The sequence below is a fragment of the Hypomesus nipponensis genome, chromosome 20 (genome assembly GCF_054491055.1).
Source record: "Hypomesus nipponensis isolate SF chromosome 20, ASM5449105v1, whole genome shotgun sequence".
NCBI classification, from domain to species: domain Eukaryota; kingdom Metazoa; phylum Chordata; class Actinopteri; order Osmeriformes; family Osmeridae; genus Hypomesus; species Hypomesus nipponensis.
Window position 1 is genome coordinate 9,883,516 of NC_140380.1, and position 24,665 is coordinate 9,908,180.

At 51.2% G+C, this 24,665-nt stretch overlaps 3 protein-coding genes across 4 annotated transcripts; 1 reads left to right on the forward strand and 2 right to left on the reverse strand.

Annotated features, from left to right (window-relative positions):
- Window positions 1–110: 110 nt before the first annotated feature.
- siah2l (seven in absentia homolog 2 (Drosophila)-like) lies at window positions 111–15,979 on the reverse strand. The gene is made up of 2 exons (XM_084683697.1): window positions 15,288–15,979; window positions 111–1,736 (listed from the first exon to the last, which is right to left on the reverse strand). The coding sequence occupies exons 1-2, from the start codon at window positions 15,708–15,710 to the stop codon at window positions 1,185–1,187; spliced, it is 975 nt and encodes a 324-aa protein (XP_084539823.1). The 5' UTR covers window positions 15,711–15,979; the 3' UTR covers window positions 111–1,184.
- On the forward strand, window positions 15,329–24,516 carry ap4m1 (adaptor related protein complex 4 subunit mu 1). Of its 2 annotated transcripts, none has more exons than XM_084683690.1 (16): window positions 15,329–15,348; window positions 20,034–20,095; window positions 20,392–20,477; window positions 20,559–20,665; window positions 20,841–20,937; window positions 21,108–21,218; window positions 21,388–21,468; window positions 21,804–21,866; window positions 22,082–22,148; window positions 22,278–22,331; window positions 22,568–22,674; window positions 22,807–22,898; window positions 23,026–23,070; window positions 23,182–23,232; window positions 23,396–23,513; window positions 24,137–24,516. In XM_084683690.1, exons 2-16 carry the CDS (start codon window positions 20,038–20,040, stop codon window positions 24,326–24,328), a joined length of 1,329 nt encoding a protein of 442 aa, XP_084539816.1. In that variant the 5' UTR covers window positions 15,329–15,348; window positions 20,034–20,037; the 3' UTR covers window positions 24,329–24,516. The 2 variants fall into 2 exon arrangements, with proteins under 2 accessions (XP_084539816.1, XP_084539815.1); XM_084683689.1 differs by lacking the exon at window positions 15,329–15,348 and adding an exon at window positions 19,675–19,938.
- On the reverse strand, window positions 16,678–19,482 carry taf9 (TAF9 RNA polymerase II, TATA box binding protein (TBP)-associated factor). Its single transcript, XM_084683701.1, has 7 exons — window positions 19,335–19,482; window positions 18,912–18,993; window positions 18,676–18,812; window positions 18,425–18,559; window positions 18,162–18,243; window positions 17,440–17,550; window positions 16,678–17,020 (listed from the first exon to the last, which is right to left on the reverse strand). The coding sequence occupies exons 1-7, from the start codon at window positions 19,368–19,370 to the stop codon at window positions 16,863–16,865; spliced, it is 741 nt and encodes a 246-aa protein (XP_084539827.1). The 5' UTR covers window positions 19,371–19,482; the 3' UTR covers window positions 16,678–16,862.
- Window positions 24,517–24,665: the final 149 nt, after the last annotated feature.

Here is a 24,665-nt window from a genome sequence, read left to right on the forward strand (position 1 = left end):
TAGATCTAATGACTCAACTAAAGTACTGTGTGTGTGTGTGTGTACAACACACACATCTGCCTTTTGTGGAAACAGCTCCACAGTGTTGTTAAAAGGAGAAGCAGTTTAAAGACACTCAGTCTTGTGTTACTTGTTATGAGTCAGCTATCAAACAGAGCTTCACAATCTGCTGACTAACTGTCATATTCACACAAACATTCAAGCGTTATTGATGCCCTTCATGTGCACAAGCACACAGCAACACACACACATCCAGAAGGCTACATAATGCCATGTTAAACAAGACATGACACCTGTCAGTCATTAGGGAGTTTTAATAACGCCTCATAATTAGTGGTCTCGGTGGTACATAACCCCCTTAATATCCTGGTTATGGTTAAACATTGCATTATGCAGTACAGCGCTCAGACAGGTTTCATATCAAGTTTATGGCAGCATTATGTCACCTTAACGACTTCAGTTAATGTTTATGACGCCAGACAGACACCTTACTATCAGACTACTTCATGTGTCGTCATCCTCTTCATCATCATCATCGTCATCATCATCATCATCATCGTCGTCATCATGCTTCAGTGGTCACACGTAGAAAACAGTCTGGGGAGAGATATAAATGAGCACAAGCTTGGCAGGAAGACTACCGGCTCCCAAGACGCGAACAAGCGCTTCAGAAGCCTTTGATTGGTCAACAGAACAGTTTGCTGAGACACGATTGGCTGTGGTGTGGTTCCGTTGGAGGGGCTATTGGGCGGAAAGTTGACGGAGTTGGAGAAGAGCAGGGATTGGGCGTTATTGAATCAATCAAGTCCAACACATGGAGACTCGCAGTGCCCACACTCCTTCTCACCCCCACCACAACATCCATCCTGGCGTCACGTGAAGCAAGCACAACCAGAGATGCCCCACACACACACGCACCCTTTTCACCATCGTCATTCATAAGCCTCTACTGCTTTGTGTAAACATCAGTACGCAGTGGGTCTCAGACCCATATGTGTGTAAGCGTGTGTGCATGTGAGTGTGTGAGTGTGTGTGTGTGTGTGTGAGGTAGGGAGGGGCATTCAACACAATACCGCAGTCTGTCCCACCATAATAAGACTGAGAGCATTTCCAGAGCATGTGTGTGTTCCAGAAAGTATGTGTGTGTGTGTGCGCGCGCCGAGTGTGTGTGTGTGTTCACACCCTCAGCACATGGAAATGGTGACGTTGATCCCCAGGTTGCCGTTGTCGGCGAACAGGTGCGCGATGGAGGTGTCAAACACCAAACAGTCGCTGTTCATGATGGCGGCGGCGACGCCGTCGTGGATGGAGCGAGGCGTGGCCTCCCAGGTCAGGCGCCGCCGGTTCCCATTCAGCTCCAGCCGGTAGGCAAAGTTTTCGGCCTGCTTGCGCGTGCCGATAAGCAGAACGACGGCGAAAAACTGCTGGTGGCCCTCGAACTTCTCCTGTTTCTCCAGCACCAGCATGAAGTGATGCCCGAAGCAGCTCTGCATCATCACCCAGTCCACGGCGCCCGGCAGGTTGATGTCCGTGGCCAGGAACACGATGTCCTCGCCCTGCAGGGTGGTGATGGACTTGTGGGCGTGCATCAGGTGGGGCATGACGGCGTCCAGGGAGCCCTGCCACTTGCAGGAGGCGCCCGGGCACGGGCAGGTGTAGGGGCGGAACTCGCACACCTCCTCGTGCTCCGGTTTCTCGCTGTGGTGGAGGGAGAGCAGGCAGCCGGCGGAGGCGTACTGGAGGGGACGGAGAGGGATGGGAATGAGGGGGAGAGAGAGAGAGAGAGAGAGAACGAGAGAGAACGAGAGAGAGAGAGAAGGATGGGAGTGAGGGTTGAGAGAAAGAGGATGAGAGAGAGAGAAAAATGGGAAAAAGAGAGATGGGAGAGAGAGAGAAACAGAAAATTGGTGTTATTACATATTATCATCATATTACTTTTATCTTCCCAGCTGAAAGTTGATGGAGTCGTCACCTGTACTGAGTGAAAAAGGAGAGGGGGAAAAAAAGAGGCAAATGACAGGTGAGATAAAAAGCCAGGAATGGAGAACGGAGATAAAAGGAGATAATGGGCTTCAGAGGAACTGGAGAGGCACAAGGTAAAATCAGAAAGGGATATGAAACGAGAGAGTAATTGAGAGAAGGAGAAGAGGAGTGCGGAGGAGAGGGACCAAGACCAACTGAGGAAGAGGAGGAGGAAGGACGGAGAGAGGGAGGCAGGGCATAGGAAGGATAGGAGGAGTGGTAGATGAAATGAGAGGGGGGGGGAAAAGGGATGGGGGAGAGGATCACGATAAAAAGGAATGCTAATATCAAGACCCATGAGATTTGTAATATCACCAGTTAGCAGCCCCAAGCAAGTGCCCTCCAACCAAAGTCATTCACCAAAGCGACGAGATACTTGTTACTAGGTTACGGAGAGGACGGCAGCGCAGGCGTATTCAGCCCATAGTGAGCGTGAAAATTGGACGGCAGCGTGACTGTGAAAGGGAGCGCTCGTGTGCGCGTGTTTATAATAACACTCCTATTAGGCTTGTGTTTGCAGCTTCTCAGGGATGAAGGTGCTTCAGAGACTAAATCAAGGAGACAGATTACAGGGCTCATGCACAGGGCTTTCTCCTTGATTGTCTCAGACAGGGAATATCAATGAAGGTCATACTGCAACTCTCTCCCTCCCTCTCTCTCTCTTTACCTGTTCTCCTCCTCTCTTTCATCACCCCCAGTACACTCTACTCTCTATTCATTTCTCTAAACCTCCTTAATGACATCTCCTTGTCTCCCCCTCCCCCTCCCATTCCCTCCATCCTTCCCTGTCTGTCAGTCATCCACAGCTCTGTCCCCCTCCAGCCTAATCTAGTGTAACATCACCTATAGACAGTCCTCCCCCCCCCCCCCCCCGGGCCCCACGCCGTGTTCCGGAGGGTTCCGGAGGGCAGACCTGGGTGGTTAATGGTGTATGAGGAGCGGAGCGGGAGGTCTGCTCTGCTCCTGGAGGAGCCTGGGGACACGCGCAGGATCATTACCAGGGTGATGCCTCCACTGCCGGTCATACGCCCACACACACACCCTGGGGAGGAGGTGTGTGTGTGGGCAGAGGGAGAGGGAGAGGGAGAGGGAGAGAGAGAGAGAGAGGGAGGGGAAAAGAAGGGAGAGAGAGACACAGAAGGGGGGAGAGAGAGAGAGAGAGAGAGAGAGAGAGAGAGAGAGAGAGAGAGAGAGAGAGAGAGAGAGAGAGGAGGGGAAGAGAGACACACAGAAGGGGAGAGAGAGAGAGAGAGAGAGAGAGGGAGGGAGGGGAAGATAGAGAGAGAGAGAAAGAAGGAAAGAGAGAGAATGGGAGAGAGAAAAGGAATGAGAAAGAGAGAGAAAGAACGAGATAGAATGGGAGAGAGAAAAGGAATGAGAGAGACAAGGAAAGAGAGGTTGTATATATATTTACCTGGAGGTGATGTTTTATTATATGTATAGAGGTGACATTTATTTTCTTTATTCATACTACAGGAATAAATATGCTAATGGTTTCGACTTAAGCTTTTTGAACCTTGGAAGTGAAGGTCACGTTTCTTTCATAAAAGCCCGTCGTCAAGACTGTCTCACGGTGTTATCAGAAAAGGCTTGACAACCAGGGCTAGGCTGACTTGACAACCAGGGCTAGGCTGACTTGACAACCAGGGCTAGGCTGACTTGACAACCAGGGCTAGGCTGACTTGACAACCAGGGCTAGGCTGACTTGACAACCAGGGCTAGGCTGACTTGACAACCAGGGCTAGGCTGACTGTAATCACCCTACGCCGGTCCCCAACACTCTGCGGTCGTTCTGCCCAAATACCAGGTCAGAACATCAGACGGATTTAGTGAGAAATCTAACATCCAGACCATTCTCCTGGACAGCCCAGCACCACACACACTCTCACACACACACACTCTCTCACACAAACACACACACACACACACACTGACACACACACACACACACATTCCGACATGCGCATGCATGCACAAACACTCACATATGGGCACGTATAAATATGTCACTCTCTCTCACACACACACACACACACACACACACACACACACCTCTCCCCCCCGCCTCCTGGGTCTCTATGGAGAGAGTTATCCACCTTTATTAATGAGTGAATGACAGGATTTGGGCCAGTAATCCTGTGTGCAAGGTGCTGCTGATAAATACCAACCACCCCCCAACCCTCTCCCCCCCAACCCCCAACCCTCTCCCCCCAACCCTCTCCCCCCCAACCCCCAACCCTCTCCCCCCAACCCTCTCCCCCCCAACCCTCTCCCCCCAACCCTCTCCCCCCCAACCCCCAACCCTCTCCCCCCAACCCTCTCCCCCCAACCCTCTCCCCCCAACCCCCAACCCTCTCCCCCCAACCCTCTCCCCCCAACCCCCAACCCTCTCCCCCCAACCCTCTCCCCCCCAACCCCCAACCCTCTCCCCCCAACCCTCTCCCCCCCAACCCTCTCCCCCCAACCCTCTCCCCCCAACCCTCTCCCCCCAACCCTCTCCCCATCAACCCTCTCCCCCCAACCCTCTCCCCCCAACCCCCAACCCTCTCCCCCCAACCCTCTCCCCCCCAACCCCCAACCCTCTCCCCCCAACCCTCTCCCCCCAACCCTCTCCCCCCAACCCTCTCCCCCCCAACCCCCAACCCCCAACCCTCTCCCTCCCTCCTAAACGCTGTGTGCGGTCCAGACTCAAGGTGGTTGGGAAAGGGGGGGGGGGGGGGGGGCTGCCATATCAATCTAACAGATCTTAATCTAATTGCAATGTGTTTTTCTAAGCCACATTTGCTTACCAGGCTAACGTGACTAGTCCACGTCACACGATGGGTCACATGGGACAAGCAACACCAAGAGAGACCCATTCTCTCATCTACATCCACTCAAAGATCTGCTATGATAAGGTTCAGCTTGTGTGTACGTGTGTGTGTGTGTGTGTGTGTGTGTGTGTGTGTGTGCTATCCTGCAGTCCTATGGGGCTCAATCCAGTATGAGGAGCCTCCTGGGAAGCATAGCTCGGCCACAGCGCATGTTAACTAGACTTCTATATGTGTCAATGATGCAGCACACACACACACAACCTACATTGACAGCAACACATAGACCCCCACACACACACACACACACACACACATACGACACACAAAACCACTCACCACAGCACCCCTGCTCACCCACACAATTAAAAAAAATCAATCTGGCTCTCAGTTGAAACCGAGAGCGAAAACCAAACTGCTTTTGTTGGTTGATCCCTCGACACTCACTAAAGCGCCCAGATTGGCCAGTGGCAGAACGTGCCCTTTTCTGCCTCCTCTGTTCCTTTAATTACTATTTCTAATCTGGCCTGTGCCTGGGCCCCGGAGGGCTGCTGGAAAAAAAACTAAATCATACTCTTTCTGTGTCTGGGACAGGGCAGAGAGATACAGAGGCAAGAGGCTGGGGCAGAGGCTGAGGTAGAGGCTGAGGTAGAGGCTGAGGCAAGAGGCTGGGGCAGAGGCTGAGGTAGAGGCTGAGGCAAGAGGCAGACTCTGAGGCAAGAGGCTGAGGCAGAGGCTAAGGCAGAGGCTGAGGTAGAGGCTGAGGCAAGAGGCAGACTCTGAGGCAAGAGGCTGAGGCAGAGGCTGAGGCGAGAGGCTAAAGGCAGGGGTTGGGCACCAGCCTCCCAACCAGCCTCCCAGCCTCCTCCCCACCCAGACCAGCCTCCCAGAGCGGCCCAGCATCTTGGCTGCTCAATTATTAAACTACTTCCGCATTCGAGTTGCAGCTCAGCCCCGGTGAGCCAGACTAGCGAGCAGCGCCAGACTAGCGAGCAGCGCCTGGCTAGTGAGCAGCGCCAGACTAGCGAGCAGCGCCAGACTAGCGAGCAGCGCCAGACTAGCGAGCAGCACCGTCTGTCTCCAGGCACGGCGGCCCTCAAGGACCTCCAAACTTAGAACGGTCCGGAACACACGCCCTGCCTCTCCGACACCTCCTATCGATCGCTGCCGAAATGGAAGCTGCGATGCTGATCTGTTCAATTGAACTGATGCTGGAGCACCCAGGGCCCCCTGGTGTTATCAGAGAAGACCAGGTACGCATGCACATAAACACACACACAAACACACACACATAAACACACACACACACAGCTGGCTAGATCCTTCTCTTTTACCCTTTCCATTTGAGCAATTCCGTCGCCGCTTTTATGCAAAACAACCGACAAAGCGAGTCGGTCTAACATCTTTGAACTGAACACCCTTAAAAGCGTTAATGGAACTCCAGGACCAAAGGCCCAAGTCCGCCCCCTGATGGGGCACACGCAGCCCCCAGCCCCGGGGCCCCAGGTGGGGGGAGGAGGGGCAGGAAGTCAGGGTGACGGGGGGCTCTTTAACACTTCAAAGTAGTTCTCCACACTGTCAATTATTCAGCGTCTTCCCAGACATCCTGCGCCTTGCCAACCTGCTTACAACTGCTGAGACTGGAGAGCCCTAGCTGTCTGGACTGGCTCCTAACTGGATGGCTGGCAGGCTGGTTTGCTAACTGGATTGCTGGCTGGTTTGCTAACTGGATGGCTGGCTGGTTTGCTAATTAGATGGCTTGCTGGTTTGCTAACTGGATGTCTGGCAGGCTGGTTTGCTAACTAGATGGCTGGCTGGTTTGCTAACTGGAAGGCTGGCTGGTTTGCTAACTGGATGTCTGGCTGGTTTGCTAACTGGATGTCTGGCAGGCTGGTTTGCTAACTAGATAGCTGTCTGGCTGAGGGGTCCTGTAACAGATCCTGTAACAGATCCTGTAACAGATGTGGTGTAGTAATCTCCTTTGCCTTCCAGTGAAAGGCTGACATCATGGTTCTGAGTGGGCATGAAGTCATGGCTGAGCATCCAGGAAGACAGGAGAGGGAGAGGGGGTGGAGGGAGAGGGGGGTGGAGGGAGAGAGGGTGGAGGGAGAGAGGGTGGAGGGAGAGAGGGTGGAGGGAGAGAGGGTGGAGGGAGAGGGGGAGAGGGGTGGAGGGAAAGGGGGTGGAGGGAGAGAGGGTGGAGGGAGAGGGGGTGGAGGGAGAGAGGGCGGAGGGAGAGAGGGCGGAGGGAGAGAGGGCGGAGGGAGAGGGGGTGGAGGGAGAGAGGGTGGAGGGAGAGAGGGCGGAGGGAGAGAGGGTGGAGGGAGAGAGGGTGGAGGGAGAGAGGGTGGAGGGAGAGGGGGTGGAGGGAGAGAGGGTGGAGGGAGAGAGGGCGGAGGGAGAGAGGGTGGAGGGAGAAAGGGTGGAGGGAGAGGGGGAGAGGGGTGGAGGGAAAGGGGGTGGAGGGAGAGAGGGTGGAGGGAGAGAGGGTGGAGGGAGAGGGGGAGAGGGGTGGAGGGAAAGGGGGTGGAGGGAGAGAGGGTGGAGGGAGAGGGGGTGGAGGGAGAGAGGGCGGAGGGAGAGAGGGCGGAGGGAGAGAGGGCGGAGGGAGAGGGGGTGGAGGGAGAGAGGGTGGAGGGAGAGAGGGCGGAGGGAGAGAGGGTGGAGGGAGAAAGGGTGGAGGGAGAGGGGGAGAGGGGTGGAGGGAAAGGGGGTGGAGGGAGAGAGGGTGGAGGGAGAGAGGGCGGAGGGAGAGAGGGCGGAGGGAGAGAGGGCGGAGGGAGAGAGGGTGGAGGGAGAGAGGGCGGAGGGAGAGGGGGTGGAGGGAGAGAGGGTGGAGGGAGAGAGGGCGGAGGGAGAGAGGGAGAGGGGTGGAGGGAGAGAGGGTGGAGGGAGAGAGGGAGAGGGGTGGAGGGAGAGAGGGTGGAGGGAGAGAGGGAGAGGGTTGGAGGGAGAGAGGGAGAGGGGGTGGAGGGAGAGGGGTGGAGGGAGAGAGGTAGGAGGGAGAGAGGGCGGAGGGAGAGAGGGTGGAGGGAGAGAGGGAGAGGGGTGGAGGGAGAGAGGGTGGAGGGAGAGATGGAGAGGGGGTGGAGGGAAAGAGGGAGAGGGGGTGGAGGGAGAGAGGGAGAGGGTTGGAGGGAGAGAGGGAGAGGGGGTGGAGCGAGAGGGGTGGAGGGAGAGAGGGTGGAGGCAGAGAGGGTGGAGGGAAAGAGGGTGGAGGGAGAGAGATGAAGAGAGAGAGGGAAGGAGAGGATTCAGTGTCCAGGTCGTCCATCCAGCTGCCAGGCTGAACTGCAGCTCTTCTCAGGTTCCAGCCTTCTGCAGTGTGGCCTGGGATAGGTCACACTGGCCTCTCTCCCTCTCACACACACACACACAAATTCCCTACCAGAATCAATAGCAATCTTGCTAAAAGTTGGGAATGAGATTGCCAGGCAGAAAGACACTGGTAATTGCTTTAGAGGACTCAAATGTCCCTGCCTGAAAACCACTCACGTTTCTCTCCCTCATCCCGTTAGCTCTCCCCCTCTTCTCTCCTTTCTCTCTACCTCCGTCTCATCCCGTAACCTTCCCTGGCCATCAGCGCAGACATCAGAACGCGAGATAGCATCGCGTTTTGGAACCAGAGACGACAGAGCTATTCTTAGTGCACAGCGGTGCTTCATCTGAATATTCAGCGCGCAGTCAGTAAGATAAGCCAACTTATCTTTCATCATGGCCACACAAGGGGATCACACAAACATGCAGGCACTCGAATACACCGTCCTCTGTGACTAAGCGACAAAAATCAACATGAAAGAAAGAAAAAAAACTAAACAAAGAAACAGAAAAAAAGCAGCCCAGAGTAGAGAAAGTAGTCTCCGTTTCGTCCTCCTAAACCGCGACCGCAGAGATAAGGAAACAGGAACAGTGACATCACATGAAGACGGCGACTCACCTTGCTCCCGGTCTGTGGTGTGGCGCGGCACACGGGTCTGGTCACGCCCCCGACCCCGACCCTGACCTCTGACCCCGGGCCCGGCCCTGCAGCCACGGCACCCCCCACCCCTCGCTGGCGGTGCCACCCCAGCAGACAACGCCAGTGAGCCAGGTCCCTCAGCAGGGGCAAGCAGGATGTCGGGCACAGCATGGCCCGCGTGGGTCCTCACACACACACACACACACACACACACACACAGGTCCTCAGTCCTCTTCAACACACACGTACAACGTGTGTCTTACAGCCGACACACACACACACACAGGTCCTCAGTCCTCTTCAACACACACGTACAACGTGTGTCTTACAGCCGACACACACACACACACACACACACAGATGCTCCCTCTTCTCTCCCTCACACACACTTCTCTCAAACTGTTTCACGCTTCAGTGGGTCTTTGCTACTCCTCCCAGAGAGACCTATCAATGGGAGAGGCGTTCTCTCTAAACAAGCGGACCCAGTCTCGGTCCAAGGCTGCCTGCCTGGCGGTCGGCGTGGGCAACAGCACACGGGGACCACCCGGCAACCAAAACAACCCAAACAATAACCGATTCCTAGCAACAGAATTCCCTTGGCGGCTTTCACCCTGTGAAAGGCGAGTCTGATGTAGACTGAATATCACAGAACGATATCCGCGTGCTGAAGTGTGTGCGCGGGTCGCTGGCGCCGCGCGAGGCTAGGACAGTGAGCTTGTGAGGTTCTGAACGGTCCTCTGTGACTGAGATGTGAGGCTCCAGAATCTGCTGACTGGACCTGAAGCACACACTAGCACACTGGACTGTCCTCTAACATCACAAACACACACACACACACACACTTCTGTCTCCCGCTAACCCAAAACAACGCCACGCGGACGGCAGACTTACTGGGAAGCAATAAAATCCTCTCGCACACACACACACACACACACACGAGCAAACACACACACACACACACGAGCAGACACACACACACGAGCAGACACACACACACACGGAGCGCGCCGCAGCCTGGCAGAGGAGGCACACGGACACAGAGAGACACGGCGTTCCGCTCAGCTGTAGTTCCAGCACAGCGTTGGTTCCAGCACAGCGTTGGTTCCAGCACAGCGTTGGTTCTACCAGTGGCTGCCCTGATGACTTCAGCTTCACATCAACCCCCGGGAGCCGTGGCAACAGAGACGATCCCCCTTCGCGGTTTTACGGAGAGAGGCGTGAGAGTCACACGCGGAACACTCGACGCATCCAAACACAGGCAGCCTCTCTCTCTCTCTCTCTCTCTCTCTCTCTCTGTTTCTCTCTCTTTGTCTCTCTCTTCCTGTCTGTCTGTCTGTCTGTCTCTCTCTTTCTGCTGAGGAAGATAAACAACAGAAGCACACACGCGGAGGAACAGCTGTCTCTGTAGCTCCTCGCTCTGCTCTCCCTCCCTCTCTCCTGCTCGCTCTCTCTCTCTCTCTCTCCTGCTCGCTATCTCTCTCACTCCTGCTGTGTTTCTCTCTCTCTTTTGCCTGCGCGCGCTCTCTCTCTCTCTCTCTCTCTCTCTCTCTCTCTCTCTCTCTATCCCTCTCTATCCCTCTCTCTCCCTTCCCTCTGTCTCCGTACCTGCCAATCAAAACACTGACAGCACCTCTTCTACCACTTGCTGAATTTAAAGGACATGTAAACATGAAGAGTCTCCACAGAATCACCTCCAGATCGACTGAGAATTCCCTGCATTAAATCACACTACCCAACAGCTGCGATCCTCTCTTTCCCCCCCCTCCTTCTCTCTCTCTCCCCCCTCCTTCTCTCTCTCTCCCCCTCTCTCTCTTCCTCTCTCTCTCTCCCCCCTCCCCCTCCTTGTCTCTCTCTCTCTCCCCCCATCTCTCTCTCCCCCCCCCTCTCCCTCTACCCCCCCCTCTCCCTCTCTCTCCCCCCCCCCTCTCCCCCCTCTCCCTCTCTCTCCCCCCCCCCTCTCCCTCTACCCCCCCCTCTCCCTCTCTCTCCCCCCCCCTCTCCCTCTCTCTCCCCCCCCCCCTCCCCCCTCTCCCCCTCTCTCTCCCCCCCCCCCCCCCCCCCCCCGGGCGATGCTGTGCTCTCTGTGGAGTGTGAGTGCTGACAGACAGCAGCGAGCAGCTTGACTCAAGCGACTGCAGCACTGGCAGCGCGCACGTACACGTGCACACACACCAGAACAGGGGGGGGGGGAGGGGAGGGGGAGTTCTGCAGAGTGCAATCACCCTATCCCCCTCTCTCTCTCCCCCTCTCTCTCTCCCCCTCTCTCTCTCCCCCTCTCTCTCTCCCCCTCCCTCCCTCCCTCTTGTTTTCCTTATCCCTCTCTTCTCTCCTTTCCTCCCTCCCTCCCTCCCTCCCTCCCTCTCCCTCCCCCCTCTCCCCCCCCCCTCCCTCCCTCCCTCCCTCCCTCTCCCCCCCTCCCTCTCTCTCTCTCTCCCCCTGCCTCCCTCCCTCCCTCTTGTTTTCCTTATCCCTCTCTTCTCTCCTTTCCTCCCTCTCTCCCTCTCCCTCTCCCTCCCCCTCTCTCTCTCTCCAGCACTGCTTTAGACTCCAGGCAGGACTCACCAGCCTCTGGTCTTTCATGGGTCTCTCTCCTTTTCATCTCTTTCAACCTGGCAGATGTTCAGTGTGTGTGTGTGTGTGTGTGTGTGTGTGTGTGTGTGTGTGCCTCTCTGTGTGGTTATGTTGGTCTGCGGGTGAAGGGGGCAGGGAGGGGAGGAGATGGGGAGGCATGAGGAGGGAGAGAGATGGAGATCATGACAATAACCAGGAGAGAGACGGAAAGGGGTTAGGGTGAGAGAGTTACAGTGAGAGAGAAAGAGAGACAGAGAAGGACAGAGGGAGAAAGAGACAGAGAAAGAGACAAAGAGAGAGGAACAGAGAGAGAGACAGAGGACAGCAGCTCTGTGTTCTTAAAAACTAGGCAATTCAATTAAAGTGCTGATGTGGGAGAATTTACGATGCACTCAGGAGTGACCAGAGCTGTCCTGAGATTAATGACACACACACACACACACAGGAGACAAGGTGGAGAAAGATGGGGGAAGGAGGAGGATGATGGGGGGGAGGATGGGGGAGGATGATGGGGGGTGGAGGAGGACACTGAGACTACCCCCCATCATGATGAAAATCTGTAGCAGTAAAAGAAATCACAAGGAGAATCGCTGCATTTTGCACACAGACACACACACACACACACAGTGTTTGTTGTGTACAAAGGCAGGCTTGGAGGCGTTGTTATCATGACTGAGCCCACAGGCTGCTACTTAGAGAGAAGCACACCTGTCAATCACAACACCACCCCCTCCTTTCACACACACACACACACACACACACACTTGACAGCAGCACTACAAAAATAAGAGGGATTGGATTGGCGAGCTGCCAGAGGGTCCACACACACACACACACACACACACACACACACACAAACACACACACACACACACAAAATACTGACACACACACCACTGCAGGTATGAGGAGCATGTCTTTCTGAATGATTTTCAGGTTGACTGAGCATGAAATGTAGATGAGGAGAGGAGAAGGAGAGGATAGAGAGGAGGAGAGAGGAGAGGAGATGATGGAGAGGAGATGATGGAGAGAAAGGGAAAGCGATGAGCCTCCAGTGCCGTCATCAGATCCGACACTTTAACAAGATGCAAGCAGTGAAATCCAGTAACACATGACGCTAACCAGGATTTAATCAAATGCCCATCAGAGACAGAGCAGCATCAACACTGATGCAATAACCAGTAGCTAGCTGTAGGCTCGACATCACAGGAGAGACTCACACGCACCCCACTCATTACGGAAGCTCGATTTCATCTAGAAATCACGACGATCGTTTTAAATTGGAGGTCTATAAAAAATAAAAATAAATCAGAGCCGTCTCGCTGCAGCTTCGTTTTTCCACCCCTAGAGGGAGCGCTGGAGCAAGGTGGATCGACGACACAGTCGTCACACAATGGCAGAATAAACACACACACACACACATCCTATACACAGTGTCCTCTACAGTGTTTACTGATGTACCTGCCCTGTATAAACACACACACACACACGTTTTAAGCGCTTGCTCTCCTTATCCAGCAGAGGGCCTGTTTCTGACACAGACTATGCAAAGTAGATGCAACACAGGCCAGGTCTAAAAATAGCCCATGTCAAAAGTGCAGGAGGATCAGAGAGTGTCTCATTAGAGTCAGCATGCGATGGAGAGACCAGGGATACACGTCACGCCAGGCTGGACCAGGAGAGACCGACAGCAGGTTAGCTTGAGGCCTGGTCTCACCTTGTCCCAGCCTGAGGTGGTCAGAACAGGATCTCTGACACAGAGAAGCTAAACCACAGTGGACCTCACCCACAATTTCCTAGAAGGCTTTTTCTTTTCTCCCTTTGATAAAACAGAAATAATGCACAATGCACAACCTCTAACAAGATAGTGTGAGAGAGAGGAGGGGGGGGAGAGAGGAAGGGGGGGGAGAGAGAGAGGAAGGGGGGGGGAGAGAGGAAGGGGGGGGAGAGAGGAAGGGGGGGGGGGGGGAGAGGAAGGGGGGAGGGAGAGAGAGAGGAAGGGGGGGGGGAGAGGTAGAAAGTGGCACAGCCGAAGCATGAAATGTTGCTGATCTCGTTAAATCTCCAGATAATTAATTATGAAAATGGAGTACTGAGTGCTTTGCACCAGGGTTAAAGCACGCGTGCATTTGTGCGTGTGTGTGTGAGGGCTTTTCCTGATTGTTGCAATTTAACCCCGAACCACAAATAAAGCCCTTTGATATGACTGTGTTTACCGTGTATAGGCATGTGTGAGCCAGTCCGTGCCAGTGGTCACATGACCGTCCCGTGCCAGTGGTCACATGACCGTCCCGTGCCAGTGGTCACATGACCGTCCCGTGTCAGCATCATCGCGCAGAGGGACGGAGGACACATCATCAAATCCGGACCGAGAACCCGACCCCAAATAAACGTAAGGGGCTGAAGATGAGCGTGTCCATGTGTAATCTGATTACAGACACAGGCTCGCTACAGGGCCCACGCAGGGAGCTGCAGGGCCGGCCGCTAACCCAAACACAAGGAGGGGGGAGGTGGAAGAGGAGGAGCAGGAGGAGGAGAGGGACTCTTACTAAATTACAACATGATAGAACCAGGAAGTTAGGATGTCAATACCCCCTGCAGCACATGATCCCAACACTAAACAAGAGTTATCTTACGATACCACGGCGATACCTCCCATCTAAAAGGAGCAGGGCAGGACTGGAGATCTAATTCAGCAGGTTCGCTCTTCTCCTCATCCCAGGATTAAGAGCTCATTTTACAGGAGACAGACTTCCACCTCGGATATTAGCGATGGATAGCACGATAGCACGCAGTAGGTTAATGTGCTGCTGTTTCCTTGGAAGCCTTAAAGGGACATTGCACACAACTACTCCCACACTTTGTCTGTTAAAAGGCTGTGTCTGTGTTAAACGGCTGTCAAACTTGGGATTCTTTAGCGTACCGATGCTTTACTGTCCAATCCGAAAACACTTGGAGGGACAAGTTTATTCATGTACACGCGCGTCTCCCTCCCTCCCTTTCTCTCCCTCCCTTCCCTCCCTGCCTCGATCTCTCTCTCCCACTCCCTCCCTACCCCTCTCTCTTTCCTTTCCTCCCTCCCTTGATCTCTCCTTCTCTCTCTCCCTCCCTCCCTTCCCTCTCCAACGCAGTTGTCAGCCTGTCAGAGGAGAGGAGCAGGGATCATCTTTCAGTGGATTGTAACACCAGGGAGCGTGGATACAACTTTAATGCCAGCGTAATCCAATCAGAAGGCCATTACAGAGCAGGACCACTCCTGATTGGCTGTCTGAGTGCAGCACAATAACAGAAGCTTTCCTCCATGGTGTGGGGAAAAGACCTGAGTCTGCTAACACTGCCAGCAGAAAAGACTGTACAGTTGTGTAGTTAAAGTAAGCAGTGTGTAGGCGTCAGTGTATGTATAGGTGTGTGTGTGTGTGCGCGCGTGTGTCTATGCGCGTGAGAACAACAGCGCATCGTGTGAATCAAGACTCAAGAGACAATTTGACCGACAGCAATGTTTACTTTGCCATTTCCGCATAAATATGACGCTGCTTTGGTCAGCTTAGAATGACCTACCTCCGACCTTTCACATGACCCTAAGTTAACATAACCATCGGCAGAGTGATGTCAGCTATGCAACAACAAGCAAACTCTTTAAAGTTTGACACGCAAACTTGTTGCAGTATCTTATTCGGCTCATGATGACACAAGCGGGATGGAAAGGTGAGACAAGCGTGTAAACTTGATTCCTGCATCATGTTATGGAACTCCATGGAGCTCCAGCTGTACTGCGCACGCACACACACACCTGTCAAAGTAAGCGCGAGCAACCGAAAAAGTATGGCTACTACTAGCTAGCTAATTAGCGTGTTGCACAGGCCAGCTAGCTAGCAAAAACTTGATGATTCAGAGATGTTCAGTGTCGCATTTGTGGTTTACCTCACCTTACAAGGAAACGGTAGAGTCGATGCAACTTTTTCCATAGCCAAGTTCCGGATACTTGGGGTGAGTGGGCCACGACAAGTCGGACAACAGCTCAGCTTTAAGCGACATTGGTTGCAAACTAGGTGCCCAGCTTGGCATTGTAGAATGGGTGGAAGAACGTAGTCAAAACAAACAGGACACTCGAACAAAACTGTAAGTTCCGCAGACTGGCCTGGTAGCGCCGCTGAAGGCAAGGCTACGGCAGCGGTAGGTAGCGCTGAGCCAGCCCCAGCCACGGCTCCAACTCCGGCGGCTGCTGCTGCTGCCGCGGCGGCAGCGGCGGCGGCGGCAGCAGCTCCTCCCGAACCTCCGTGCTTTCCTCCTCCTGTTTTCCCAGCTCCGAGTCCTCCGCCCCCGCCGCCCGCTGAGGACGGCCGGCTCATAGCGATTACTTCAATTCTTTAGGGTGAATCTAACGTACGTTGTTCCGAGACCTAGAACCTTGTTTACGCATTCCCGGTGGCATTCAGACTCCGTTCCAAGAGATCGCCAAGCCCCCGGGGTACAACATGGCGCCGGCCTATGCGTTTAACACACTGCGATGCCTATTGGACGAGAGGCCTTGAACTGACAGCTCCTAAGCCACTTAGAAGATGGTGAACCTGGCCATTATTATGTAATGCGGACCGTGGACACGCACTAGAACAAGGGACTTGTAGTCGTAGGTAAAAAAATATATATAAATATCTACTTGGCAGGCAGGAAAATTGATGTTTTTTGCTCAGAGGAACTTAGAATTTTAAAGTTTCAAAGTTCTGAAAATAAAGGCTTTTGTATCCCTTAGCTTAGCAGTAGGAAAACCTATTTTTGTGATTAAAGATCCGATGCCTTGAAATCGCCTGTTACATAAACTAGAAAAGCATTGGCCTATCATTAAAATTACGTTCTCAATTAATCAGTCAAATAATTGTGAAGTTTATTATTTATTTATTTTTAAATTCGGACTCTGTCTTTGGGTTTTGTGATCCATTCACAATGCAGAAGGCATCCAGATAACAGGAGTCGAGATCGAATTATCGCTGTTTGTCACAGCATGAACACATTTTACAATCAGCAACGTATTTAACATTTCTATAAACCGGCCTTACGTATCATGCAACTACGACAAAGATACGAACAATGGCATTTCTCCAAACAAACGTCATTAATTACTTTTCATCTTTAAAAGTCTAGGCAAACTGTTAGTGACCTTTACCTATTGGTGGCATGGAAGACTAAATAACCGCTGGAATACTGAAGCTGTATGAACAAGTAAGTCTAACTGCTGAATCGTCACAGCGTTGTGATTTATGCTTTGTCCACTCACTGGAAACTAAGACATAACTCTTTTATTTATTGAAGCACTGCGGAAAAGACGTCAGTTTTTTAATTGTAATTTACAAAATTAGTGGCAAACAGGCATGAGTTACTACAGTTCACAAGACGTAACGTGATGGTGGGGGTGTTCGCAACTGTCTAAATTCAAAACTATCTACTTTATTTACAGCAGGGCACTGTCGATTTCTACTACCGGAGTTATCTACCAGCACGTGAGGTCATAATGTGTCATAATCGTCGTCGTCTTCGTGCTTCCTCTTCAGTGATTCGCTGGCAGAGTTCTGTGACACCATGTTGGTTGTGATGATAATGTTTTTGGAGCCAATCAGAGAAGGGTTGATGAGGACGTTCTGAACTGTCGGGGTGGATGGCGTGGCTGGGGGAAAAAAAACAAAAAAACATTGAGGATTTGAAATGCATTTACTTTTCTAAAACAAGTGTTGGATCCTAAAATGTCCTGACAGTTTCCCTGCCACACTCCACTGAAAGACGGTCTCATCAGCTACAGAGTGTTTCTTAAGTTCAAATAGAGCAGTGGTTCTCAACCCTGGTCCTCAGGGACCCCCTGTCCTGCATGTTTTAATGTTTCCCTGCTCCAACACACCTGATTCAAATGCATGTTTGTTACCAGGCTTCTACAGAGCTAGATAACGACCCATTCATTAGAATCAGGTGTGTTGGAGCAGGGACAACATCTAAAACGTGCAGGACAGGGGGTCCCTGAGGACCAGGGCTGAGAACCACTGAAATAAAAGAAATTCAGGTGTAGATTAAGCCCACAGACGTCACACACACCAGATTTGGAGACGGCAGTCTGAGACGAGGGGATCTGAACGGTGAAGCGTTGTCCACTCAGAGACACCGGCGTGCCCACTTTAGCACTGACGGACTGCACAGAGGGAGTTCCTGGGGACGAGATATTTACATTGAGTCATTTAGCACAGTGGTTCCCAATGACATTGAGTCATTTAGCACGGTGGTTCCCAACCCTGGTTTCCCTGCTCCAACACACCTGATTCAAATGAATTGGTCGTTATCCAGCTCTGCGGAAGCCTGTTAACGACCATGCATTTGAATCAGGTGTGTTGGAGCAGGGAAACATCTAAAGCATGCAGGACAGGGGGTCCCTGACCACCAGGGTTGAGAACCACTGATTTAGCAGACGCTCTTATCCAGAGCGACTTACAGTAAGTACATGTACATTTCCCCCCCTTGGCAAGTAGGGTGAAGTGCCTTGCCCAATAACACAACTCAGACACAATGACACAGCAGGACTGAACTGCGAGGAAGCAGGAGAGGGTCTACTGATTAAAAAATGCATGGTCAAGGAAAATACCCCACGTTCAAAACCATCCAGTGCCACTTACAGCTGTGAACATTACCCCAAAACTGCAGAGGTGAATGTAAAAGGGAGAGATTACAATGATAAGTTTTTGTTGTTTTATCTTTATGTAACACTGAATGTGTAGCCATGCGATGCAGAGTCCTTCCTGTGTGTTTCCATGGTGTCCACTCACCCAACGTGGGCGTACTAGGCCTGCTGGACACCGCTCCTACGCTGAGTCGAGGTACAGTTATCCTTCCACCGGACGAAGACACCTACACAGTAACGAAAACTCAATCAGTTCAAAATCATCCAGTTAAGGACTGTATGTTTACCTGGCGTTTACTGATTCAACGACAACCAAGACATGCAGTCAGACTCTATTCAAGCAGATGCCAGGGAAGAGTCCAACAACCGCACAAGTCACCGGCTTCCAAGCTTTCAGATCTGTCGCACCTTTTTCTGTATGGACTTCAGTCTGTAGTTGGGAGCCGTCAGACAGTAGCGATCGGGGGGCAGGCGAGGGCCTGTGTAGGGCTTGATCAGAGGAAGAGGAGTTTGGTTCTTTTGTCTAGCTACTTCCAGGAGAAACTGCAACAACAAAACAAACATCAGCGAATGTCCTGGCAAGGCACAAATAGGCAGGGTGCAATACATTAAGAGTCCGTTTAATTGTCATTCAACGGTACAGTTTTTCGTGGTCTTACGTCTCGAGGTGGTGGAGAAGTAAAGGACTGGTCCATTCGACATTGGATCGCCAGCCGTATGTCGTCCGCATCCACGTTGGATTTCTTTGCGTGAGTGGCATAGATTTTAGCGTCTTCAATAATGTTTGTCACGTATCCTGCAAGTGAAGAGGGCAATGATAATGACATCTCCGTGCATCAGCACATGTTTTCCACACGAAACCTCGATAAAATGTATTGTAGCTAAAGCCACTCACTGTAGGTAAACTCCAACATCTGGTTTATCACCCTCGGTTCGTACTCCGTGATGCCCATGTCTTTCAGGATTTGCATCATCACCTGAAAATGGGTGGGAAAATCATTGACAAACACACATTGCCCGTGAAAATGCATCAACAGTTGATAAAAAAAACTGCTGTAGCTTTGATATGATCATGTTTTATGACACCCAAAGTGAACATGTCGATGGCAGAAAATAACACTACAAGCAAGTTGAACAGCTAGTCGAGCTAACTAGCATAAGCCAGTCACGGGTTAACCAACAATATGTCTGGGGTTTACCATACTACAAAACGTTTCAAAATAGCTGCCGCAATACAAGCACAGAACAGCCAGAGTATATTCGTATGTAATGAGACAGCTAAGTTCTGCAGACGTTAATGAAAACAGTTGATTCATACCTGAGCATCTTTCGGCACAGTTTTCGGAGAAGCCATTTTCGCTTTTGCCCCTCACCCCGCGCTTCCACTTCCGCACTGATCGATTGTGTGACAGTCAGACGGCAGTACTGCCACCTGGGGGTCTGTAGTTCTGTATGGAAGTCGTCAGAATGATTGATTAAATGTATTCACTGCCATTCGTGACTTTACGGAATCGATTTAGCATGTAAAAATTATTGCTACCAGATGTGTTAAGCGTCAGGACAAAACAAAATGAAGGCTTTTATTGCAACGGACAGTGTTATGCAAAAATGACACTAGATGGCGCTGTGGAACACTGGGTTCATTTGAGCTACCTCCTGGTGGACACATTTATTCAAAGTAGAATCTGTTTGTAAACACATCAAATGTAGCTAGCTACAAATACATAAATTATCTGTATTACTGATAGTCTCGTGATATCAAAGACTATCTGCCGTTCAAGACATTCCTGCGAACAAGACAGCAGGGAAGCAAAGTAGATTCAACTTGTAGATACCCTTATTGGCTAACGTGGGAATAAGACGCCTTCTAGCTAGCTAGCAAGCTAATGTTCTCAACGACTGTCAGCTAGCTAGTCTAGAAGGTATGTAGAACCAACTAAAGCTATGGGCACATGATGCCACCTCGCTGTTTCTGTGAGATGGTTCCTGTTATTGTACTGATCTGTTCTTTCCACAGGAAGATGATTTCCCAGGTCTTTATCTTGTCCTCCAAGGGAGACCACCTAATCTACAAAGACTGTATCCTTTACCCCGTTCTCTCTCTCTCTCTCTCTCTCTCTCTCTCTCTCTCTCTCTGTCTCTGTCTCTCTCTCTCTCTCTCTCTCTCTCTCTCTCTCTCTCTCTCTCTCTCTCCTTTTGAACTGACTCAACACAATTAGGTTTTTTGATTACATTAATTGGTGCTGTTTGTAAATATTCAACTCAAGTCATTTCTGCCATTTGAAGATGTCAGTGATGACTGTGACACAAAGTCTTCGAATGCCAGATCACTCGCACCGTGACAGCTCGATTACGTCTTTAACCTGATGCATTAGTCCGTGGCGAGGCTGGGAATGAGTCTGTCAACATTTTCTACAAGATGGTCACCGCGCTGAAAGACGACCAACCACCAGTGGTCATGGTATGATGTCTGTGTGTGTGTGTGTATTCTGACCTATGTGTGGTTCTGGGACAGATCTTTCTCGTCTGATTACTTTTTCAGAGTCAGAAAGACCTGCACTTTGTTCACATCAAACAGGGAGGACTGTACTGGGTTGCCACAACAACAGTGGATACCTCTCCATTCACTATCATCGAATTCCTTAACAGGTCTGCTCCAGTAGAGTCTATAGAGAGGCTGGGGTGGATAAACACAGGTTTAAAATGCTTCTACTGTGTTTGCATTGTCCTACGCCTACAAATCACCTGCCTCCATTTTTATGACCTTGGCCTGGTCCGTCCGTGTGTGTGTGTGTGTGTGTGTATTTGATTGTCTGTGTTCCAGGTTAACAGCCCTGATAAAGGACTACTGTGGGAGTCTAACAGAGAAGTCTGTACGGATGAACTTTGCCCTCATATATGAGCTGTTGGATGAAGTTGTGGTGAGCACCTTTAGCCTAATCCCTGCTCTCACATCCACCCTGGATCCAATCTGAAGTCTCCAAAGCATTCTTCTGTCTGTGAGACGTGAACACAACTTGGAGAGATTGGCTTCTTTAGATTGCCATCCTTTCATCTTAACCCCGCCCTTTCTCTCACCCCTTCCGAGCAGGACTATGGTTATATCCAGACGACCTCTACTGACATCCTGAAGAATTTTATCCAGACGGAGGCAGTCAGCTCCAAACCCTTCAGCCTGTTTGACCTCAGTAATGTCGGCCTGGTAAGTCACCCAGTAGGCATCGCACGGGAGCCACAGAGAAATGCATGAGTTAACCTCGCTCGACCAAATCCATGACCTTGGGAAAATAACTCAAATGACTTACATTTTAATCTTTTTTTTCCCCTCAAAGATTTTTGATACATTTTCATGTCTCTCATGTTCCGTGTAGTTTGGAGCAGAGACTCAGCAGAGCAAAGTGGCTCCAAGTGCCGCAGCCGCGCGGCCCATCATGTCCAGCCGGGGAGAACAGGTGCGTTTGATATGTCAACAAGTGTTCAAGACCTGGCAGCTGACACGTGGCTGCTCTGCCAGGTGGCAGGGAAACACAAACCGTTCCTTGATTCCGACCACTTAAATACGGTCACAACTCTACACTTCTGATCCTTGATTTTCTGCTGTGCTTTCCCCTTGCATTATTTGTACGTCTCTTTGGATAAACCCGTCTGCGGGGTAAATGTCAAATGTAATGGCCGTGTACTTTAATATTGTAAATGTTGAGCCTATCTTACTTGAGGACCTGGCAATGCTTGTGTGTCTGAACTGCCCCACATCCTAAATTCATCTCTTCCTTTTCCCTGTTTCCAGGGAGGGAAAAACGAGATATTTGTGGATGTGATCGAGCGGATGTCTGTGGTCATTGGTTCCAACGTGAGTAACCGTGGAAACATAGTGTAAAGGAGTTTATTCACAACATATGGGTTATTAAAGACCTGTAGAGCTTTTTTTTTCCTCTGTTTCTCCCTCTCTCTTCCCTTTTTTCTTTCTTCCTGTCTCTCTCTCTCGCTCTGCCTCTCTCTGTGTCTCTCTTTGTCTGTCTCTTGTCTTTCTCTGCCTCTCTCTCTGTCTCTCTTTCTCCTCTCCAGGGAGTGCTGATGAAAGCTGACATAGAAGGGGAGATCAGGGTGAAATGCTACATGCCCAGTTGTTCTGGTGAGCACCATGTTCAACATGGCTGCACATGCCGCGCAATGAGAAGCTGTTTGAGGTTTGACAGTTCATTTGTCTTCTCTCCCCCCCCCCCCCTTCCTCTTTTGTGTCCCCTATGACCCTCATCCACAGAGATGCGTATTGGCCTAAATGAGGAGCTCAGCATTGGGAAGTCTCAACTGAGAGGTGGGCACGGCGCTTAACCTGTCTGGCCATCTGATTTGTGTTTTTATCTCTTATCTGGGTGATTTAAGGTCTCGTTTGTCTGTAAATCATACACTGTCGTTATCACTTCATTTGTTAATCTCGTAGGAACTGCAGATGTCTGACACAGTGATAGACCTTGTTCGGTTCCAAGGTAGTCTTGCTAATGGTTTCTGTTGGGTAATATTTTGAGTGTTTTCATCCGTCCTTTCCCCCAGGCTACGGGGCAGCGGTTAGGGTGGATGAATGCAGCTTCCACCAGGCCGTGAAACTAGACGAGTTTGACTCCTACAGAATCCTGAAAGTCTGTCCCAGCCAAGGAGAGGTGAGGTGTTCACCCACGTAACACACACACACACACTCATAATGTACACGTTCACACTTGTACAGGCTCACACACAAGTAACTCATTATCAAAATTATAATTTTTTTCTCTACTTGTCACTCTTCCACACAGCAAACGGTGATGCAATACCAGCTGTGTGATGACCTGCCCACTCCAGCCCCATTCCGCCTATTCCCCACCATAGAGAGAGACAACAGTGGCAGGTACGGAACCGACACCCAATCCAACACAGCCCGATCATATCTCCACAGGAAGTCCTGTTGTTTTTGCAGCTTGGCGGACAGGAAGTTGAGCCGTAGCATTGCTAAACCTCCAGCCCTCATCCTGTAGGTTGCTGATGTATCTGAAACTGCGCTGTGACCTGCCACCTAAAAGGTCAGTTCCTACTCTATGGGAGGGAAAAAAAACATTTTTATAATGATATATTTATTTAGCAGACCTGCAACCTCTCAGTTTGCGGTATTAATCAACGTGTTTTGTTTGCAGCTCTGCTATTAATGTGTCGGTGACTATACCTGTCCCCAAAAACTCATTAAGGTGAGATCGTTTTTGACCCCTGCACTGCATCCACGAAACCTTCCAGCATAAACGTTGCTCTTCAGACTGTCGATAAAGTTCCATTACACCAAATATCAAAACACTAAGCTAACGCTAGCTCTCCTTTGTGTCGGTGCACCTCTTCCACGCTGGCCGTCCCCAGCCTGTCCCAGGAGCTGAGCAGTCCAGATCAGAAAGCAGAGCTACAGCCCAGGAACAAGGCCATCCTCTGGGAGATATGTCGCTTCCCTGGGGGCTCCCAACTCTACGCTCTGTTCAAGGTGACGCACTAGAGACACCCGCTCTGTCTCTCTCCCTCCATGCGTTCACTCTTTCTTTCTCTCTCACTCTCACTTTACCTCCTTTCTTTCCCTTTCTTTGACTCCCTCTCTCTCTCTCCCCCTCTCTCTCTCTCTCTCTCTCTCTCTCTCTCTCTCTCTCTCTCTCTCTCTCTCTCACTTTACTTCCCTCTTTCTATTTCACTCTACTTCTCTTTCTTTCTCTCTCTCTCTCTCTCTCTCTCTCTCTCACTTTACCTCCTTTCTTTCCCTTTCTTTGACTCTCTCACTCTCTCTCTCCCTCTCTCACTTTACCTCCCTCTTTCTCTTTCACTCTACTTCTCTTTCGTTCTCTCTCTCCCTCTCTGTCTGGAGGTCCAGTCTGGCCTGTTGCCATGGCATAAACACCCTTGGTCAGAACGTCTCAGAAGATCAGTCCTGTCCTGTGCTTCCACAGTGGACACAGAGATGACAGGAGATCCCTGCCAAGATGGCGATTAGGATTCTGATCACTCCTCCCTCTCCTCCTCCCGTCTTCCCGCCTCCCCCTCTCTTCCTCCCCTCTCTTCCCCCCAATCCCCCCCCCAACCCCCCCCCCCCCAATCTCCCCTCTTCCTGTGTTTCAGTTGGAGGTCTCAGGCTTGAGCTCGGCCTCCATGTTGGAAGTAGGTCCGGTCAGTTTGAGCTTCGAGCTGCCAAAGTACACCTGCACGGGACTGCAAATCAGATTCCTCCGCCTCTCGCCGATTCAGCCCGGACCGTCTCAGCGCTGGGTCCGCTATGTGACTCACTCAGACTCATATACCATCCGCATCTGACTCCCACACGCAGACACACACACACACACACACACACACACACACACTGCACTTTCACGTTAGAGCTGGCTAGTCCATTTGTCGAGAGCAGGTTCTGGTTTTCCGGATGCAAAACACAAGCCATGTTTGAATGGAGAAACAAAATGTTGGAAAACTATAATTTTGTATTAAAGTGTGATATTTATTGAGTGATTTAATATACATGAACATAAGTCTACTCAAACATTTACAATCCTCACATTGCATACTCACACCCAAATGTATGGGTAATGTTTTAGATTTTTTACCCATGATGTGATTTCTAACCGTACAGAAAATGTATTATTATGTTATGCAA

Bases quoted from the DNA above. Each gene is read 5' to 3' on its own strand.
- siah2l (XM_084683697.1), bottom strand. From the start codon at position 15,710: ATGAGCCGGCCGTCCTCAGCGGGCGGCGGGGGCGGAGGACTCGGAGCT. The intron at 1,737-15,287 runs GTGAGGTAAACC...CGTCCCCTCCAG, and splicing joins CTCTACCGTTTCCTTGTAAG to TACGCCTCCGCCGGCTGCCT.
- taf9 (XM_084683701.1), bottom strand. From the start codon at position 19,370: ATGGCTTCTCCGAAAACTGTGCCGAAAGATGCTCAG. The intron at 18,560-18,675 runs GTAAGACCACGA...TTGTTGTTGCAG, and splicing joins CTTCTCCACCACCTCGAGAC to TTTCTCCTGGAAGTAGCTAG. The intron at 18,244-18,424 runs GTGCGACAGATC...GTTACTGTGTAG, and splicing joins TGAAGTCCATACAGAAAAAG to GTGTCTTCGTCCGGTGGAAG.
- ap4m1 (XM_084683690.1), top strand. From the start codon at position 20,038: ATGATTTCCCAGGTCTTTATCTTGTCCTCCAAGGGAGACCACCTAATC. The intron at 21,469-21,803 runs GTGCGTTTGATA...CCCTGTTTCCAG, and splicing joins TGTCCAGCCGGGGAGAACAG to GGAGGGAAAAACGAGATATT. The intron at 22,332-22,567 runs GTGGGCACGGCG...CCTTTCCCCCAG, and splicing joins TGGGAAGTCTCAACTGAGAG to GCTACGGGGCAGCGGTTAGG.